The 21,344-nt window shown below is 41.5% G+C and overlaps 1 protein-coding gene across 1 annotated transcript; it reads left to right on the top strand.

The window, feature by feature from the left end:
• Positions 1-16,491: 16,491 nt before the first annotated feature.
• On the top strand, positions 16,492-19,587 carry TMEM215 (transmembrane protein 215). The gene is made up of 2 exons (XM_037036004.1): positions 16,492-17,283; positions 17,508-19,587. The coding sequence occupies exon 2, from the start codon at positions 17,572-17,574 to the stop codon at positions 18,268-18,270; it is 699 nt and encodes a 232-aa protein (XP_036891899.1). The 5' UTR covers positions 16,492-17,283; positions 17,508-17,571; the 3' UTR covers positions 18,271-19,587.
• The last annotated feature ends 1,757 nt before the right edge of the window (positions 19,588-21,344 follow it).

Raw genomic sequence — 21,344 nt, forward strand, 5'->3', positions numbered from 1 at the left:
GTAAACAGAAGGAAACCAGTACTCACATCAATGATTTGGAGTAGAAGGAAGAAATAAACATTCAACCAGATCAGCATGAAGAAACAAGAAGTCAAAAAAAATGAGGAAAGGCTTAGGAACCTCCAGGAGAACTTTAAATGTTCCAACATCTGAATCATAGGGATGCCAGAAGGAGAAGAGGAAGAACAAGAAATTGAAAACTTATTTGAAAAAATAGTGAAGGAGAACTTCTTTAATCTGGCAAAGGAAATAGACTTTTAGGAAGTCCTGGAAGCTCAGAGAGTCCCAAACAAGTTGGACCCAAGGAAGTACACACAAAGGCACATCATAATTACATTACCCTAAGGTTAAAGATAAAGAGAGAATCTTAAAAGCAGCAAGAAAAGGGGAGACAATTACCTACAAAGGAGTGCCCATCAGACTGTTGGCTGATTTCTCAAAAGAAACTTTGTAGGCAAGAAGGGGCTGGAAAGAAGTATTCCAAGTCATGGAAGGCAAGGACCTACATCCAAGATGACTCTATCCAACAAAGCTTTCATTTAGAATGGAATGGCAGATAAAGTGATTCCCAGATAAGGTCAAGATAAAAGATTTCATCATCACCCAGCTCCTATAAAAATGTTAAAGGGACTTATCTAAGAAAAAGAAGGTGATAAAAATATGAACAGCAAATGACAGAAAACTCCCAACTATCAACAACTGAACCTAAAACCAAAACAATAACAGATTAAACTAAGAAAACAACTAAAACAGGAACAGAATCACAGCAATGGAGATCACATGGAGGTTTATCAGTGGGGAGGGGGAGTTGGGAGCATGGGGGAAAGGTACAGGGAATAAGAAGCATAAATGATAGGTAGAGAATAGACAGGGGGAGATTAAGAATAGTACAGGAAATGGAGAAGCCAAAGAACTTATATGTATGACCCATAGACATGAACTGTCGGGGGGCTGGGGGGTGGGATGCAGGTGGTAGGGGTGGTGCAGGGCAGAGAGGAATAAAGGGGTGTAATAGGACAACTGTAACACCATAATTGATCAAATATATTTTTAAAAAGAAATTAATGAGATAAGAAAAAATACACTGGAGAAGATCAGCCAAGTGAATCACTAGTTTTTTAAAAAGATTGTTGATGTTGATCAGCCTTTGGTAAGACGATTCAGACGCAGAAAGAGAGGGCAGAAGCAAGAAACAAGAAACAAGTGAAAGGGGCATATAGTTATGATGCTGTGGACCTTGAAAAGATAAGGAGTGTATTTTTAACCATATCATGCTAATGAATTTGAAACTTCGTATGAAAATAGACAACTCTGAATAATATAACTCACCAAACTAACTCAAGGAGTTGTAGAATATGTCCTATATCCTTTAAGAAATTAAATTAGAAGTAAAAAAATCTGTCAGTCTCAAATCCTGGATCTATTAGCTTCACTGGCGAATTCTGCTGATCTGTCAGTACAGCCAGGAGGAACATTGTCAGGCCCAAAGCTTTTCAGAATATATAAGGCTCGTCTAACCAAGGTTCTGAAACCTGAGAACAATGTAAAAAAAAGTTTCTCATATCACTCATGAACATATAAGCAAACTATTTAAATAAAATATTAGCAAATGGAATCCAGCAGGATTGATTTGATTCAGCAGTAGGAATTGATTTGTCATTAGAAAATTAATTGAAGTAACACACCACAGTAATAAATTGGAAAACATTATGTGATCATCTCAATAGAGGAAGTAAAAAAAGCACTTGACAAAATTCAACATCATTTTATGATAACATTCTTTGTAAAATAGGAATGGAAGGATAGTCAATTGATCAGAAAAAAGTTACCTGCAGAAAAAACCCTATAGCAATGTTATTCTATATGTAAACTATTAAATGACTTCCTTTTAAGATGGGAACAAGAAGATAAGGATAACTGAAATTACAATATCTATTCGACATTGTACTGAAGGTCCTAGCCACTGCAGAAAAACAAGGAAAAGAAATCAGAATTACAAGTTTTGGGCAGAGAGAAAAGGATTGTTATTATTCACAGATGGTATAATTGTGTCATAGAAATCCAAACAATTCTACAGAAAATCATATTAACTAATAAAGGTGTCAGCAAACTTTGGATACAAAATCAATTTATAAAAATCAATTTTGTCTTGACATAGTTAAAGTAACAGAAAAAACTAAATATCATTTACAATAGGATTTTTTAATTACCTAAAAAGATGTACGAAGCTTTAATAGCAAAAACTATAAAATCTTTAAATACATTAAGAATACTTGAATAAATGGAGATACGTATAATGTGCATAGATTTAAAGGTTGAATATTATAAATAAGTAAATTCTTCAAACTGATCTATAGAGTCATGCAGTTCTGATTAAAAACCCAGTATGTATTTTGTCAGACTTGATAAGCTGATACTCAGATTAATATGGAAATGCAAAGAATAGCCAAGACACTCTTAAAGAAGACTAAATTGAGAGGATTTGCCTGCAGTTATCAAAATATCAAGCAAGCACAAAGTCACCATCAGAGTTAACAGAGAGCCCAGGAGCAGACCCGCTGACAACAGACATGTGATCTAGGATGCAAGTAGCATTGTGGTGGGGAAAGCAGGAGCTTACAATGAACGGTGCTGGGATAGTTTGGTACCCATGGGGGTAAAAATGCAAAATTGAATTTCTACCTCCTTACCATACATAAAAAATAAACTTCTGATGTATTAAGACCCTAAATGTCAAGTCATTTAAAAGAAAATGTAAGTCCTAGCTGTCATGGCTCAATTAGTTGAGCATCATCCTTCAAAGCAAAAGGTCACTGGTTCAATTCCCAGTTGCGGCACATGCATGGGTCGTGACCTGGCCCTCTCTTCCTCTCTCCGTCTTTCTCTTTCCTCCCCCACCTCTAAAAATAAATAAATAAAATCCTTTTAAAAAGGTAAAAAAAAAACCAAAAACAGAATGTAAGAGACTATTTCATGACCTTGGGGTAGGAAATAATTTCTTAAACAAGCCATAAAAAGCTAACCATAGAATAAAATAATGATAAGTTACTGACATTAAAATAAGATTCCAAAAAGATATTATGAAAGACAGTGAAAAGAACAAAAGATATTTATAACACATATAAACAATAAATGACAACCAATAAAAAAATTATTGAATTAAAAAATGAGCAAAATTCTCGAACTGGTACTTTAGAAAAGACCAATAAATAAATGATCAATAAATATAAAAATAGGCTCATTAGTCATTACAGAAACTCATTAAAACCATAATGAGATGCCATTATACACCTATGACATAGAGAAATGTTTATAGATCTGCTAATACTAAGGATTGTCAAGGATGAGGATCCCTGGGAATCATACACTGCTGGTGGGACATGTGAAAGGAGACCGTTTGGGGAAACAGATTGACATGCCTGGTACACTTGCCTATGCACAATAATTCAACCCCCAAGAATATGCCCTAGGGAAACGCTTGGACATGAACCCTGGGAGCCGTGTACAGCAATGTCCCCAATAACTTCGTTTCTAATGACCCCAAACTCCAAACAGACCTATAACTGTGAGCAACAGAAAGAATAAGGAACCATGGAACGCTGCCCACTCAAAGAAAATGAATGAACTTCAATCATACAGAACAACCTGAAGGTATGTCTCAGATAGGATGTTTACTAAAAGGAACAAATCACCAAAAAAAAAAAAAAATACCCAGCATGTTTCATTTTATATAGAATACCAAAAAAGACAGAACTAAGTAATATATGGTTTAGGGATACACACTTAGATTGTGTTTCAGTTATTTACCGCTGCCATGACAGGCCATCCAAAAACTTAGTGATTTAAAACGTCAACGATTTTTTTTGCTCACAATTCTGTGGGCTAGGGGTTTGCACAGAAATGGCTCATGGAATGGCTCATGTCTGTTCCACGTTGCCTGGGGCCCTGCCTGGGGTGGCTCCAATATCCGATGGCCAGCTGGGACAGCCTGAGGGCAGGGGATGCAGAAGCCTGGGGCTGGGCCAGCCTCTGCGTCCTCACAGCGTGGCGGTCTTGGTTCCAAGCACTCTTCCAAAAGAATCTACCCCAACGTGCAAGCACTTATCAAATCTCCGCATCATGCTTGGTAATGTCCCATTGGTCAAAGCAAGTCTGATGTTGCTTTGGGAGAGCACAGAGTAGGAGTCATGTTTACTGAGGGGAGGAGGGCCCGCCAATGTAGTGGTCCACCACAGGTGGTGGTTACCTTTCAGAAAGAAACGGAGATGAAGTTAGGGATGAGCACAAAGGGAAGTACTGGCAATGTTCTAATTCTAAACTGACTGATAGTTAACATAGATTTTACTTTTTTAAAAAAATACCAATTCCACATGAGACAGTATTACCAAGGTATTAAAATTAACATTTGTATACTTGTACTTGACAATAATTTACAATGTAATGTCTATAATATATTACTAAATGAAAAGCAGGGAAATATATGTGTATATTTGAAATATTCCAACTATGTATTAGAATTATTGGAAAGATCTGGAGTTACACAAGCCTCCATGCCATACTGGTTTCTCAAAATAACAATAGAACTATGATTGATGTAAATTTTCTTATACTTTTCTATGCTTTCAAATTTTTCTCTATTAAACACATTGCTTTTAGAGTCATTAAAACCTTATGAAGGTAAAAATAAGAATGACACCACTCACAAAATGTGGGATTGCAGACTGCACTTCCCTCGATTAGCTTTACTTTGTCCTTCCAGTTTTTCTCACCATGGCGACCAGAAGTTAATTTCTGGAACACAAGGTATTCCAGGCTTTTCAGAAGAGACTCTGATAAAAATTAAATCAGCCTCACTCGACTTAGTTCTCAGACATGAATGGTATTGCCCAGCCCTTGATTTTGGTGAGAACTGTCAGTTAGAAAGGGAAAGGGACAGAGAGTGATGAATTGAGGTGTCTTGCGGCCTCTCTAGTTTGAATCGCAAGATACCAAGAATTTGGCAGTGGAGATTTCTTCTGCAGGTCCTCTACAGAAGTTCCTGTTCCTCTGACTTTAAGTTATAATTGAAGGAAGTTAACTCTAAGACCTATGGGAAGTTATAGAGGAGGGGAAGGCAAAACTATAACCTAATAAATTGAGAGCTTAGACTCTAACACCACTCATTCACTGTGTGACCTTGTACAAGTTACTGAACCTCTCCATGCCTCAGTTTCCTTGTTTCTAAAATGGGGACATAGCCCTGGCTGGTGTAGCTCAGTGGACTGAGCACGGGCCTGTGAACCACATGATCGCGGTTCAATTCCCAGTCAGGGCACATGCCTGGGTTGCAGGCCAGTTCCCAGTTCCCAGTTCCCAGCAGGGGACACATGAGAGGCAACCATACAGTGATATTTCTCTCCCTCTCTCCTTCCCTTCCCCTCTAAAGATAAATAAATAATTTTTTTAAAAAAAGATTCTTTAAAAAAAATAAAATAAAATAAAATGGGGACATAATGGTGCTGCTTCACAAGGTTGTTATGCAAACTAAATGAGATAATATATGTAAAGTGCTGAGCACAGAGCCCAGCTCATCAAAAGCACTCAGCAAACAGCAGCCATGACCATTGCCATTCTGCAAAAGGCTCTTGAAAGTGTCAAAGCAGATGCTTAGATAGGGCGTCTACCAGTGAGCACTCTCCCAAGAGCTTCATGTATATTGACTATTTAATATGGCATGTAACCCTCATGATACCTGGGAATTAAATATTATTATCCCCATTTTACAGACTGAAAAAAAGGAAGATCTGAGGTCTGTAACTTGCCTACAGCTGTAGAGCTCCTGAATAGCCAGGCAGATCCTCCCCAAATCTGTCTGTGACTTGAAGCTTACATGTGCACTTCTTGGTGGTTGTGCTCCTGGGATGGTTCGAGTCAGCAATGGTTAAATTGCCTCACCCTAAGGGGCCTGAATGACCTCTCTCAACATCTGCCCTTGATTGCCCTGTGGGAAGAGACATTGGAGAGGGGCATTTACCCCAAGGCTCCCAGAACCTCTGACTTTCTCCCAGAACCCCCCCAACTGGAGAATGAATCCTCTAAAAATACTTCACTTCATACCTGTAAGGGATGCCATTTCCCCCGATTCCCTCACTCAGCCTCAAGCACTTCCTCAAATCCCTGGAGTATTTATGTGAAGGACTCAAGGAATTTAGGTGGCTTCTCTCGGGCCACTTTTCCTCCAAGGGGCAAATGTTGACCATTAGAACTAATAGACTTCAAGTTACACAAACAGCAAGACTAATGTCTGCTAATAATGATGTAAGCAATTTCAGTTCCAACTGGACTATTTTTCCTAGCAAGACAGTGACCTTACTCTTAAAAGTACTTGACTGATCTGAATTAATTTAGACACATAAACCACCTGAGAGATAGAGAGAAGACCTAGGAAGAAAAAGGAGGGAGAAGGATGGGAATGTATTGTCTGATACCAAGGTGAACCTCCTCAGTGATCTGATGATATTACAGCAAGTGAACCTCACTATCAATCGTAACCAATGAAACCCCAGGGAAATTTACAGGTCACTCATGACAACAGAAATGGCCACTGGCAGTGATTAAAACAGAATCATACAATACTTAGAGCTCAAAGGGTCCTCGGAGATCATCTGGCACAACTCCTCATTTTAAGACACAGAAAGCTGGCTGCTTAGATGATTGAGAGAGGAAGACAGACCGGCTAATCCTGGGGACTCTTTCTGGCTGCTGACGATGAACTTGAGTGACCTTTGACTGACATTCCCTGCAGCAGGAGGGGCTGTGCCCAAACCGACTTTCCTCTGGACCAGGGGGCCCAAAGACTCTAGGTGCTTCACCGAATTCCCTCGAGAGGTGCACCTAAGCACAGACTTCTTAGCAACTGACTTGCAAACTATTTGTCACCCAGTGACAAGGGCAGCCCCTTTGGTCCATTAGAAAGAAAAGCAACAAGGTGAGATCCCTCTGCAAGAGCACAGCCACAAGTGCATCTAGATGCACTTCCCCAAGCATGCTTCTCCATAGGTTGCCAGGAGATTCTGGGATCCCTGAGTCTTCTGACCCTTCTCCATGAGGGTCCCGGGCCTTTCCAGTGGTGCTTGCTGGAGGTCACCTACACCCTTTGCATGATACTCATTAACACATTAGTCCTCCCATACATTTCTGTGGTTATTTTTTCACAGAATATATTATTAATATCTTTCCACAAAAATATAGAGATAGACATTGTCTTTTTCTTACGACTGTGTGGCATTTTACTGCACAGGTACACCAGAGTGTAATGGGCCAGTCTCCCTGTATCGTTGCCAACTTAGGTCCTTCCAATTTTTCTCTAAAAACAATGCAGCAGTGCCCAACTGGACAAACACTTCTCTTTGCACACCTGTTTGATTCTTTGTGATAAATTCTTAGAAGTGGAATTGCCAAGTCAAGTATGGGCTTTTAAAAGGCTTTTGATATAATCTAACAAACTTTCCCCTAGAACAGTGGTGTCAGAGTAGGTTCCCACAAGATTTCTGAGGTGCCATACACTCTAATATACAGAGGATGTATTATAGAATCATATACCTGAAACCTATATAACCAATGCCATCCAAATAAATTCAACCAGAAAAGATTTCTGAGAGGGATCATTAATGACTTCGAATAGTTTCCTTGTGTTTCATTCAGCTTCATTCCAAGAAGCTAATAGTCTAGTCAAATGTCACAGGAACATTTACCAGAAGTCTGAAGGGATTGAACAACTTTCTGTAAACTGTGATGTTTTTGAAGAAATGAAGACAGGTCACCACTGGAAGCAGTGACATAAAGGGGTGTTTTCTTTTTTATGCATTTTAATTTTGATGAAGATGTCATTTTCTTTTTGTAAATTTCCAATTTTGGATAGCGATTATTTCTGCATGCTGAAATTATGAGACATTATTATTCTTATTTTACATATCTGTATTTTCTAATGTTTTTATAATGTTCTTGTAATACTGGTGCAGGGCTTCTCAACTTTGACACTATTGACATTTCGGCCCAGATAATTCCTCATTGTGGGAGGCTGTCTTACATGGAATAGGACATTTAGCAGCATCCCCATCCTCTAACCGCCAGATGCCAGTAGCACCCCCAGTTGTGATAAACAAAAATGTCTTTAGATCTTTCCAGATATCTCCTGGGGGTCAAAACTGCTGCTAGCTGAGAACCACTATGCCAGTTCAATAGACGATACTAAAAATAATAATAATAAACACAGTGGTCTGTGCCAGGCATTTTCACTGCTTCAGGAGTATCATCTTGTTGATTCTTTTCCACAGTCCTTTGACATGGGTACTCTTATAGTATCCATTTTACCTATAAGGAAGTGAGAACAAAGAGAGTGGGTAACATGCCCAAGGTCACGCAGAAAGTACAGGAGCCTAGATTGCAATCCAGGCAACTTAAGAGCCTGACCTCATAATAATTATTCTGCAGCTGCCTCTCACTGAAAGTTTCTAAGACTCTATTTAGCCATTTAAATTTATTTCCAGGACATCTTATAAAATATTTTCAAACACATGACAATATAATAAATATCTATATACCCATCACCTAAATTTAATAATTATCAAGATTTTGCCATACTTAGTTCATCATCTCTCTCTCTCCTTCTTCCCTCCTTTCCTTCTTTCTTAGTCTCTATTATATTATTTCATCCCCTATACAGTTCTAAAATATATGGATATTTCCTTACACAGCCAAAATGCCTATCACATCTAACAAAGTTAACAATTCTTTGGTATCAATACATATTCAAATTTCTCTGATCCTTTCCAAAACATCGTTTTAAGCCTTCAAACTGTCCAACTTTGGACGCTGAAGAAGGATGAAGTGGTGCTTCCCTGCAGACTGTGAGTCCTGGAGGGGAGAAGGGCTAGTCACAAAACCATATTTCATGGGAACACTCTGCGTGGTTTGAGCTGAAAGAGCTTATCAGGGATACGAGTCCTGATGTGAAAGAGAACACAGTTGATGGTTAAAGGTAATTTTAGTAACAGCAGGGAATTGGGGCTGGCCTTTGGAGTTCCTCTGCTCAGCTTCCTCAAGGCATATTTATGACTTCACTTTACTGCTTGTTGAATGACTTTCATTAGCCCATAAAAAACCCTGACTCTTTCTTTCTGCTGTCTTTAAAACACAGTGGAAATTCCTCCTGGGCCCATGGTTAACACCTGGCCTCCAAGGGGGCGAAGACAGCACAAACTGGTCTTACTTTATTTGAGGGCAGCAGGTTGAAAAACGAGCAGGATCCCTTGGAGCCACTGGGAATTGCTGCTACCATTTCTACCTACTGGACTGGGTTAAGAGTGATAAGCAAGACCCTCCTTGTGTTTCCAACGGCTTCCATGACCAATTACCGTACACTTCATGGCTTAAAACAGCACACATTTATTCTCTTACAGTTATGGAGATCAAATCAAAAGTCCAAAATCAATTTCACTGGGCCAAGGTGCTGGCAGGTAAGTAATCTCAGGGGAAAATTCATTCTCTCGCCTTTCTAGCTTCTAAAGCTGCCTTTCTCCCTCTCCTGGGCTCCATCTTCAAAGCCAACAGAGTAGAATTTTGCTTCAGTGCTCACACTGCCTTTTTATTCTGTGTCACATCTCCCTCTGCTTCCTTCTTATAGTGACTTATGATTATATTCAGAGCCTACCAGGATAACCCAAGATAAACTTCCCATCTCATGAGCCTTAACTTAATCACATCTGCCAAAGTTCCCTTTGCCATATAAGGGAACATTCACAGGTTCAGGTATTAGGACCTGGATATCTTCAGGGGCTTATTCAACCTACCTCATTCTTAAGAATTAATTCCAACAGTAACCCCAGTTATATTTTGAGACTTCAAAGTCTTTTACATGTGCATTTCATTTAATTATCACAACAGTCCTCCAAGGTAGGCCTAGAAAGCACAGGAAGAGAGTGTTTCATTTCCCCACTCTCCTTCAGTGGAGCTTGTGGAATTAAGCCGGTTACCACTGTCTGCCAGGAGACTCAAAGAGATAGTAGAGAGACCTCAGTTATTCCAACCAGAGACTGAAGAAATGAATTTATCCACCAACTCCCCATACGTCCTTCATCATGGGCTGCTTTGGGGGCACTAACTCTCTGGCACTTCCAGCCTTCCTTGCTCTTGAAGCCAGGGTTCTCCCAAGGCCAGAAGACCACAGAAAGAATCACAGGTGTCTTCAGCAAGCAGCCTCAGCGGGCAGATAAATGGCCAGGGGGTTGGTCTAGAAACTAGCAGTGTGTGCGAGGTTCCCTACTTACCCATGAGGCTCATTTATTCTTTCACCAAACGTGTACTGAGTGCTTGCTCACTCTGGGCAAGACAGTGTGCCAGGTGCTGGAGCTCACACATGAATGAAGCCTCCTTACACTTGAGAAACTCACAGTGTGCACAGACACGTAAAGAGGCAAATGAGCATACACTATGGTAAGTGCTTTGCCAGAACTATAAGTGTTTGTGTCTGGCACATAGAGTTTGCGATTAAAATCAGTTTTTAAAAGGAAAGTATCATAAAGTACAGAAGATCTCTGTCTGGAGGACAAATGTCCCCCTCCATCATTAGAGCCAGATGCCCAAAAAGGGCACTAAGATAAAATAGGGTAAAATACCAAGTGACTGAGCCAAAGTCACATAGCCTATGAAGAGCAAAGCAAGGTGTCGAAGAGCAGGACAAGAACCCACATTTTCCAAAACCCAGAAATAACTAGCATTGGCCAGATGTGAAGAAACTGAACACTTGTGCATTGCTGGTGGGAATGTAAAATGGTGCAGTCACTGTGGACATCCCTGTGGGAAACAGTATAGAGGCTCCTCAGACAATTAAACATGGAAGTGCTGTATGAACCAGCAACTCCACTTTTGGGTATATACCCAATGGAATTGAAAGCAGAGACTGAAAGAGATATTTGTACACCCATGTTCATAGCACTATTATCCCTAATAGTCAAAAGGTAGAAGCAATCCAAGTGTCTATCAACAGAGAAATTAATAAACAAAATGTAGTGTATACATATACACATACACACACATGGGATATCATTCAGCCTTAAAAAACAATGAAATTCCATAGGGAACCACTTCACATGGTGTGGAAATGTAGCTCAGCCTTCACATGGAAAACCAGTGGGGTGCATGTGGCACGCAGGACCATGCCCACAGAGAGGTTTTCCCATGGGGAATCAGACCTGCATTGTACCTAGACTGCTATGAGACTTGCTCTTGCTAAAACTCCCTCACCCTGGATTGAGGCGGAAAGGGCTTACTGAAACTTCCTAAAATCTGAGCAAAACCTCCCAAGTATGGAGTGTGACCAGTTCAACCACTTTCCCCCCTGATCTGCAACATCCTTCTCTTTGAAGTAGTTAGCAGCATTCTTTCCTTTGTTATCTGTAAAAGGCAGTCCCCTGCAGTGAACTGTGCATAGTAAATGAGGACTACCCTCCATGTAATATACCCAGAGAAGCAATAAAAGCCTGGCCAGGCAGAGACTGGGCTCTCTGGCCCTCTCACCCTCTCTCTCAGAGAGTGGCCATGCCGTCCCTTCTTTTACACAGGACTTCTGTTGTCCGTGTGTGTTCGTTCACGAGCAGCCACAACATACATGAATCCTGCCGACCAGGATCCACCACAAAATTCTGGTATTTGTGTGAAGGTATCACACCAAGTGAAATGAATCTAATGCAAAAGAACAAATGTTCTACAATTCCACTTATATGAGGGACCTCAGATAGACAAATTCATGAAGACAGCAAGTGGAATAGAGGTTGCCAGGGCTGAGGAAGTAGGGGATGAAGAGCTGCTGTTTAATTGGTATGGAATCTCAGTCTGGGAAGATGGAAAAGATTTGGAGGCGGAGAGTGGTGATGACTGCATAGCAGTGGAAATGTAATTAATGTCACTAAACTGTACACTTGGAAGTGGTTAAAATGGTAAATTTTATGTTACGTGTATTTTACCACAATTAAAAAAAACTCTTAAAAAAAGAATCCACCTTTTCGGACTCCTACACCAGGATATCTCTTACCCTACATTCTCTGGGGGGATAAAACCTCGCACCCATTGCAATATCCAGTACACAATAGGTACCCAATGTTCTCATGTGATGAAAACTAATCATTTGGTTGCCCATGTGACAGTAAATTATAACCCATTTCAGGAATGATAAGGTCTTTTTCTGAAGGGAAAAAAGTCTACAATTTTGGTGAAATTCTTGCTGCTAGAAAATCAAATGGTCTGGATTTGTTTGTGTTTTTTCAGGTCCTGCCAGTTTTTTCTCCAGTGCTTAGAGTGTCCTTCATGAAAAGAACGGTGGAAGAGGCTGTCTGACCTTGCACTGTGAGTCAGTGGTCTCCACTGGTCTCCAAGATGGTCTCCTCCATCTTGGATTCACACACTCCAGGGCTAGCTCCAGCTAATAGCTGGTGTGCATTAAAAGCACGCAGTTAGAAGTCTTGTTTACAGAAGCTGATGTGCAAGAAGAAAATACTTCTCGTGAAGTATTTTCACATTGTGGGAATGTGTTTACACTTATCTTTCAAAATGAGGGCTTAAATTTTGCTACTGGTGAAAAATGGATTGCCACCAGGGTTTCCTCAAAGAGTCATGTGTCAGGTACAAGTATGAGCTACTCATAAAGGGAGAATGGATAGTTACACTCCTTTTTTTCACTTTTTCTTTATTCCAAAATATTGTAGTTTATGCATGCCCAGGTAAAGGGATGTATGTGTTGCATTATATAATTTTTTCCAAACTAACCTCACAAAATGGACAAGAGGCTAAAAGTGTTCCTACAAAAAACAAACCCCTCGTATTGAAGATGATAGCAACAATGGGAGCCTAAGTGAATGAAGTAATGACGGAGCTGATGCTTCTACTCCTGGTACAGTGCCTTGTCGGCCACGCTAGGACGTAAAAACAATAAAACAATGATGTGTTAATCAGCTCTGTTAAGAGGACAGCATCATCCTGAAATGATCAACACTCTCTGAAATGTGGATTTACAGCCACTACCATAAATGTAGAAATGTGGGTTGTGCCTTTGTGTTGTGACAGTACAAAGTCATCACAGTTAACAAGACATTTTAAAACATTGTTTATTTTACCTTCCTTGTATCTTTTTATTTTCTACTTTGTGTATTTTTTAATGCTTAATATATTAGTATGAAGAAGGCGATGACAAATTTGGAAATCACTTGTCTTGATTACCATGTTGTTACGTACGATCTATTAGCCCAGTGCTCTGTTTCTGATAGTGGCACCATGGGGCGTAGCAGGAAGTTAATAAATAAGCACTAAATTAATGACAACCATAGTATAATGGGACAAGTTTAGGAACACAGAAATCAAACAAGTGAATTAGAGGAAAGAGGTTAATGAGAACAAGAGGCTCAGCTGCAATCAGGCTCAGCAGGTGCCTGCACAGGAGAGAACAACTGACGTGTGAGTATTTGAATAATATCAAGGATCCCAACCAGGCTTCCTCTGTAGTTTACACAAAGATCAACTGGCAACCTACATGGATAAAACTCAAAAGACTGACAATACCAAGTGCTGACAATGATGTGGAATAGCTGAAATGCCCATACACTAGAGGCCAGAATATAAATTGGATAGCTGCTTTGGGAAAGTGATGATATCTAAGTACATTGTTATAATTAATACGAGAATGAAGAAACTATTGTTATATGCCACAATCTATATGAATATCAGAAGCATAAACTGAGCCAAAAATGCCAGACCAAAGAGTGCTGATGGTAGGCAAGGCTGTGACGAGCCATGTAGACTCACAATGCAAAAGGAAACGTCAGTAAAACTGATTGTCAACGTTAATTTTACATGTGAACTTGATTAGGCCACAATATCCAAATATTGATCCAACGGTATTCTAGGTGTTTCTGTGAAGGTAATTTTTTACGATGAGATTATTATTTAAACCAGCAGACTTTCGGCAAAGACGTCAGCATATAGATATGGTTCCATAAATGATAGCCAGCATAAGAACTGAATAGACTCTGTCTAAAAAGTGATTCTTGAGTGAAATACACTCTGTAGCTAGGAAAATATGTATCCCAATGGGATGTTTTCGCTTCACCTGAAATTTTGCAAACCTAGCAATTGTCAATCACGCAGTTAGAGGATCTTAGCCTCCCCTGGTATATCTTGTGCTGATGGAGAGAGGCCATTCTCCGTGCAGTGTTCAAGGTGAAGAAAAACCTGAGACGCATGAAAGGACTTGGAGCTGAGAGCAGGATTTGGGTCTCAATGTTCTCAAAAAGTCCACACTCTAATCAATGTCAGAACAAAAATGAGTTCGTGCAATACAAACAAAGTGCCCACATGTCTAGTAAAGAGGAATTTATGTGGCATAAGTGATTGGCTTCTCAGTGGTGCATCAAAACAGATCTAGACAGAGAAAAGAAGAAGGAAAAGGGAAATGAGGAGGTTGAGAAAAAGAAAGAGAAAAAAAAGGAGGAAGAGAAGGAAGAAAAGGGAATACAGTACCAGACATACATATTTTAGGGAGACTCCTTAAGGAATTCAGCTTCCTTAAGGTGTTATTGGGCTTCACCTCACCTGCTTCCAAAACCTGAAAGTGTTTCTGTGATGGTTAATTTCATGTGTCAACTTGACTAGGCTACAATACCTGTACATTTGATCAAACATGTCTAAATATTGCTGTGTAGGTATAGGTATTTTGGAATTGGATCAACATTTAACTCTGTAAATGTTGAGTAAAGCAGACTGTTGTCCATGGTGTGGGTGGGCCTCGACAAATCAGTTGAAGGCCTTAATAGAAAAAGACTGACCTCCCCAGAAGAGGAAATCCGCCAGCACACCACCTTTCGTCTCCAGCCTGTCAGACTGTCATGCACCTCCTGGACTTGCCACATCTTCCCAACCACATGCGCCAGCGCACACACGTGCACACACACCCAGTTGGTTCCGATTCTCTGGAAAATCTAATACCCTGATCCTGTATTTAAATTTTATTTTATTCATCATGAATTTTTAAATTAATTTTGAGTTTTAAAAATATTATTTTTCTTAATTATTGAGGAGCTTTTGGGGCACCACCTTGAATTTTGCACCTGAGGCTAGTGCCTCACTTGCCTTAGCTTGGTTCCCAGACTGGTAGCTTATACCATTGGCTCCAGCTCTTCATAAAGTCAAATAACAGGCAGGAGCAATCCATGCTGCCAGAAGTCAAAACCATGGTTCCTTAGAATGGGCAGAGGAGGAGTGACGTAAGGGGCATTAGGGGGCCACTGAAATGTTCTCCTTCCTGATGTGGGTGCTGGTTCAATGGGCGTGTTCTCTGTGAAAATTCACTCAAACGTACACTTATTATGATTTGTGCTCATTTCTCTATTTACATGATATTTCAGTAAAAAATTAATGTAAAAATTAGCGTTCCCTCTGCCCACTCGATCACCTCTTCTAAATTGGCAATGAAAACGTACGGCCTAATCTGGAGGCATCACTTTCAGAGAAATGCCTGTCCTGCCCAAGACTCTTCGTATTTCCAAGAGGAAGAAACCACTCACGCTAACGTCATGCAAAGGGGCGTTATTGAAAGGATACTGGGAAATGTTGTTATCAATCTGAAGGGCAGGAAGTACTACTTACTGTCCTTCATGAGAATCTGGACAGTGGCAAGATTTATGATTTGGCCTGTGCCTTACACTGATCACGATATACTATGCAAATATCTATTTCAACCATTTTATGAAAAGGACCATGTAACAAGTACTGTGCTAGGAACTTTACAGTTCTTTAGTCCTCATACTGTTCCTTCACATATTTGGTAGTAATAGCTCATTTTACAGATGAGTCCGCTGATTCTCGGAGAGATTAAATCATTTTTCGCAGGCACACACAGGTCATGTAAGTGGGGAAGGCCTCAGTGTCGAAGTTCTTTCCACCAAGGCAGTGCTTTGAAAGAATATACCCATACCCTATTCTCTTCCTCACTATTCCCCATCTGCCCTAAATGGGCAGCCCATTGATGAACCCCAGCCAAAGCCAGTCTCGCCAGAGAATCGGTCACCTGCTGCCGTGGAAAGAACACTGGTTCTCTGCACCAGCTTCAGCAAGGAAGGAGGGAAGAGCCAAAGCTGCGTCTGCAAGGCGGGCTGGTCAGCCTGACCTACCCAGTCTAGGTTCCTCCTTTTCCCGGTGAGCTGGGTCTTGTGTGCGAAGTGTGAGGATGGGGACCCTAAGGCTGAGAGCCCTTCTCCCCTGACCCAGCAGGTCTGGCCAGAACCACGGCTATGTTGGAGTGGGGTCCAGGCTCCAAGAGCATCCCCATCCCCCGAATCCGACACTGGAAGACCTGAGCAAATGGCTCTGGTGACTCCACCCAAGGCTGAGCGAAACCTGGCACCTACCCCTCCCCACTAACTCGGCCTGTGCGTTCTGGGAGTTGCAGCCGCTCCACTGCCAGGGCGCTTTTGAGCGGAGCGCACTGGCACTAGCGCCAGGACTGAGAGCAGTCTGCCGGCGGCGGCACCTGGGCGCGTGCAGCCCAGCCAGCCCCGGGAGCCTCGAGGTTGAGAGACCAGCAGTCGGAGAAACTCTTGGGAGCCGCTGTCATACCGGTGGGATCACTTCGATTTGTTACTGAAGAGGGGTCCAGGTCCCTGGGAGACATCTCCAGCTGTCACCTCTGGTCCTCAGGACCCCCAACTCAGAGCCCGGGCTGCCCCATAGGCAAGTCGACCGGAGTTTCGGTCCCAGGCCAGCGACAGCCTTGCACCCCAGACCCTCCCAGGGCACCAAAGCGGGTCCAGCCTCCCTGCTCAGCCCTCCCGGGCTGCTCTGAGCACCCGGACTGGACCCTGAGCAGCCTCTTCTGCATGGTGGCCTCCCTTGGGGTCTGCCCGCCTCGCGCCCCCATGCGTCCTTCTCTGTTTCTGAGCTTGCTCTGAAAGTGATGTAACAAGGAGCACAGGCTCGCACGCCGCTTTCCCTCTTTCCCAGACTAAGTCCTTTCTCCCCCCTGCACTCGGCGATCGCGCACAGAGCCACGGCTGAGCTTCCAGAGCCTGGGACCGCAACGGGCACTGTTGGGAAAGGCGGGCTCCCTCGTCCCACCTCCTGGACGCAGAGCCAGTAGGAAAAGTCAGGCTTTCCTTCCAGAAACCAGGGAGAGAGTCGAGGGGACAGCTGCCGCGGTGGTGTCTAAGGAGACTCAGACTGGCTTCTTTCCCTGCCCCAGGAGACGGGAGGAGACCTCAGGTACTACTTCAGGGACCCCCGCTGGTGGACGTTTATATGAGAGAGGGAGGTGAAAATAGTACAGAGACAGACAAAGAGAGACAGAAACAGGGGAGAGACAGACAAAGAGGGGCAGAGACCCAGAATATCCGACTAGATGAAGAGACGAGAGTAAGAGAGTCAGAGTTGGTGGGTGGGAAATTGACTTGGATTTTGTTTTTAACCCATCACGGTTTCTCTGACAGAAGACAGTAAAGCTAAAGCTTGACCCTGGCCAGCGGGAAGCTCCCAACCTGGATGGAATGAAAGATGCGGCCTGATGACATTAACCCGAGGACTGGACTGGTGGTGGCTCTGGTCAGTGTCTTCCTGGTCTTTGGCTTCATGTTCACTGTCTCTGGGATGAAAGGAGAGACCCTGGGAAACATACCCCTCCTGGCCATTGGGCCAGCCATCTGCCTACCAGGTATTGCGGCCATTGCCCTGGCCAGGAAAACTGAGGGGTGCACCAAGTGGCCCGAAAATGAGTTACTATGGGTCCGAAAGTTGCCCTGCTTCCGGAAACCCAAGGACAAGGAGGTGGTGGAACTGCTGAGGACCCCTTCGGACCTGGAGTCAGGCAAGGGAAGCTCAGATGAGCTGGCCAAGAAGGCGGGCTTCAGGGGGAGGCCTCCCCTCCAGCCACAGGCTGAGGTCAGCTCCATCACTATCCCCACCCCCACGGAAGAAGGAGAACGCCAGAGCCTGGTCCAGAGTGAGCATCAGGAGGAGACATCCAGACACCTGGATGGCTACTGTCCCTCAGGCAGTTCCCTCGCCTACAGTGCCTTGGATGCCAAGTGCTCAGCCTGGGACAGGTCCGAGTGCCCCGAGCCCGAGGACAGCATCTACTTTGTGCCCCAGGACAGTATCATCGTTTGCTCCTACAAGCAGAACAGTCCCTATGACAGATACTGTTGTTACATCAACCAGAGCCAAGGCAGGTGGGACCACGAGACGATAGTCTAAGCTTTGCATACAAGAGTTGCTGTGTTGACAGAAACATGACTACACTCAGCCCCCGATGGAAGGAAACAGCCCTGCTCCAACAGCCTTCACACTGTTAGAAACCAGCCTGGTATGTGATGGACATGCAAACCTCTGGTGCCTGAGAGCCACGTAAATAGGCATGTGGGGGACACATTGTAGGGAAGGGTGATGAGTGTTAAGGACACTGGAAGAGGCTGTGGGTAGGAGAGGAAGCAGTACTAATTGCTTTTTAACTATTTAAACTATGTTGGATGTTTTGTAAATAACCCCAAAGGTACCACTCAGTACCTGCCAAAAGCAAGGTAAATCTTGAGTGGGCTGCAGAAACCAGGCATGAAATGATACTTGGGTTATCCACGGGGACACCGAACTGCTTTAGGTCTGAAGAAATGGAGAGAAAAAACACGTAATGCTTTGTTATAAGGAATGATTTTTCTCTGTTGGAAAGCTTTCATACTTAGTATTTGCTGAAAGAAAACAAGTCAGGAGAGAATAGCTATACCCCTCCTTAGGTAGGATGGTTTCTGGGGGAAGGGCAGTTAAAGACAGTTGAATTATGCATTTGAGTTTGTTACTATCTTCTGACAAGACCAGAAATTTAATAAAGTAAAATAAATGTGAACAGCTATGTGAAAAACTAATGTTTTTAGATGGCTATGTCACTGATTAAACTCTCCACTGAAAGTGATTTACTGGGTCTTTATCTGCAGTGGGTTCTAACCCTACTATGTGTAATTTTTCCATCAGGTGCAAAATGACTTGATGTAATATTTTCATAGATTAGACTTTGTTTTCATCAAATCAAAATGGATTTTACATGTGTATACAAGTGTCTTTAATATTTTGGGGAGACATATACTGGTAATTACTATTCCTATATGCCTTTTAATATCTGAAAACTCTGAAGTCAATATCTTAGTCTTGAACTTTATGCAGAATTTACATGAAATGCAATGATTAAACTTCTGGAAATGTCATTATTTGTACATTTGTTCAGCATCCCCAAAGACTGTAAATGCCAATGAAATGGGAGTTAATCTACCAGATTTAACTAAAGCCCAGTTTTTATTAAGTTCATCTGATCAGTGAACTATACATGGCAAAGGTCTGCTCTATTTCATGTTTAATTTTTTGCTGCTGAGGAAGAAAAGTACAATGGGATTCTAAAATGTATTTCTTCTTTCACTTATTAAACTGTAATAGACAAGAGGTCAATCAGCCAGAATACTACTGGGTCCCTGTTGAAGAGAAATATTGAATTATACATAGAAATGGTATGTATTTCATCCTGAAGATCAGAATAATTTTGCATCCTTCAAAGAATGATGACTTATTTTTAATGATCAGATTGTCTCAGCCACTTTTTCCCCAAAGTGGAATTGAGAACAAAAATTTGGGGTATACCTCTCTTGTGTATTTCAGGTTCAACTCTGTAATTCTCTAAGTATAGCAATTTCTCTTGTTTTAAGAATTATGCCCTTAAAAATTACAATTTCCTATTCAAATATGCCAAAGGCATGTAATTGTTTTTTAGTAGGGCTTAAATGTCATAAAATGAGATTTGTAATCCTGGGCAAATTTGATCTTCTCACGTCTCAGTTCCCTGAAAAGGGAGGTATGGAACTGATTTATACTAGATTATCTTTTCATTCATTCCCAGTATGAATACTCTATGGCATTTTGTCAAAGGCACTTTCTGTCTTGCCAGGAAATGAGTTACAGCAAAATGCAGGCCAAAGTTATGCAATTCATGGTAACAATTATGTGACATGGATTGAATTCTTGCTACTACTAAAAAGAATTTTGTAGATGTGTGAAAGCAGATGTGTTTTATTACCAAATATTTTTTTATTCAGCTAAATACCTTTCTGGGAATAAAATGAGGAATGCAGAGTAAAATATTTTTGAGGATAATTTTTTAGATATTGGAGCCCCAAATAATCTAATGCACCCCCTTACACTATATATAATTTACTCTGGACTTGGCATGAAGGGAAAAAAATTCCTGGAATCACAATGCCTCTTGATCATTCTAATGCATTTTGAAAGAGGGAGACCATATTTTTATGAAGGTGAAAATTATTAGATAACTCTTAGGAATAAGAACTTCCCCTAATTTGTTTGCCACTGTGGACAGCTTTAGAGGTGAGGAGATGAGCAAGGCTTGAGAAAGCAATGTTCAGAGGCTCAGCAAGTCTTACACGGGGCTTGAAAAGAGATGCTTTCACTGCCAGCTGTAGTTTGGGGTTGGAAAAGTTATTTTCTGATTTCTGGAAGCCAGCTCACACTCCTTCATATAGTGCACACACACACACACACACACACACTCCAATTTCCAAATGCAAAGTCATCTACTAGTTTAAAGATATCAAGTATTGTATCACATTTTTCAAGTTCTATTTCAGAAGAAACATATGTCGAGTTCCTTCTTCTCTTCACCTATTTAAGATACTTAAAGGCAGCTAAATATGTGTTTGAAGGAATTTCCTACAGTGCTAAAGTAATGGTTTGTTAATGCTGTGCTGGGAGGCTTAACTTTGACCAGGAAGAATAAAATGTGTGATTGTGTGTGTGAATTTTTCTTAACATCTTACATTAAACAACCCTCTCCTAACATGGCGCAAGCTAGCCTCATGTCCCCAATCAACACTTGTTAAGTACCATTCAAGGTAACACCGTCATTCTTTTGAACAGAGATGGAAGAGAAGGAAAAGGAGGAAAGTGCCTGAGCCAGTTAGAGAACAGAGTAGCTCACTCTCAGTTCCAGCAAATTGTTGCTATTAACATAATAGACATGAGAATTGCTTCTGATATCCTCTAAGAGCTTTCGGACAGACATAAATTTATGTTGGCATTAGTTATTTTTTTATTTGCCGTAAATTCAAATAGTCATTTCGACTTAATATCAAATAGGTATTTTATTTTTGAAATTTTCTCTGTTGGATTTCTCCTTCTCAATATTGCTGTTTATTACACATATGTTTTTTTCCTAAACTGTTTCTTAATGCCGAAGTGTGAATTCAGCCAAGATATCCAAGCTGGAGCATATTTAG

This window comes from Sturnira hondurensis, unplaced genomic scaffold (genome assembly GCF_014824575.4).
Source record: "Sturnira hondurensis isolate 20B ecotype Veracruz unplaced genomic scaffold, ASM1482457v3 Scaffold0022566, whole genome shotgun sequence".
Lineage (NCBI taxonomy): Eukaryota > Metazoa > Chordata > Mammalia > Chiroptera > Phyllostomidae > Sturnira > Sturnira hondurensis.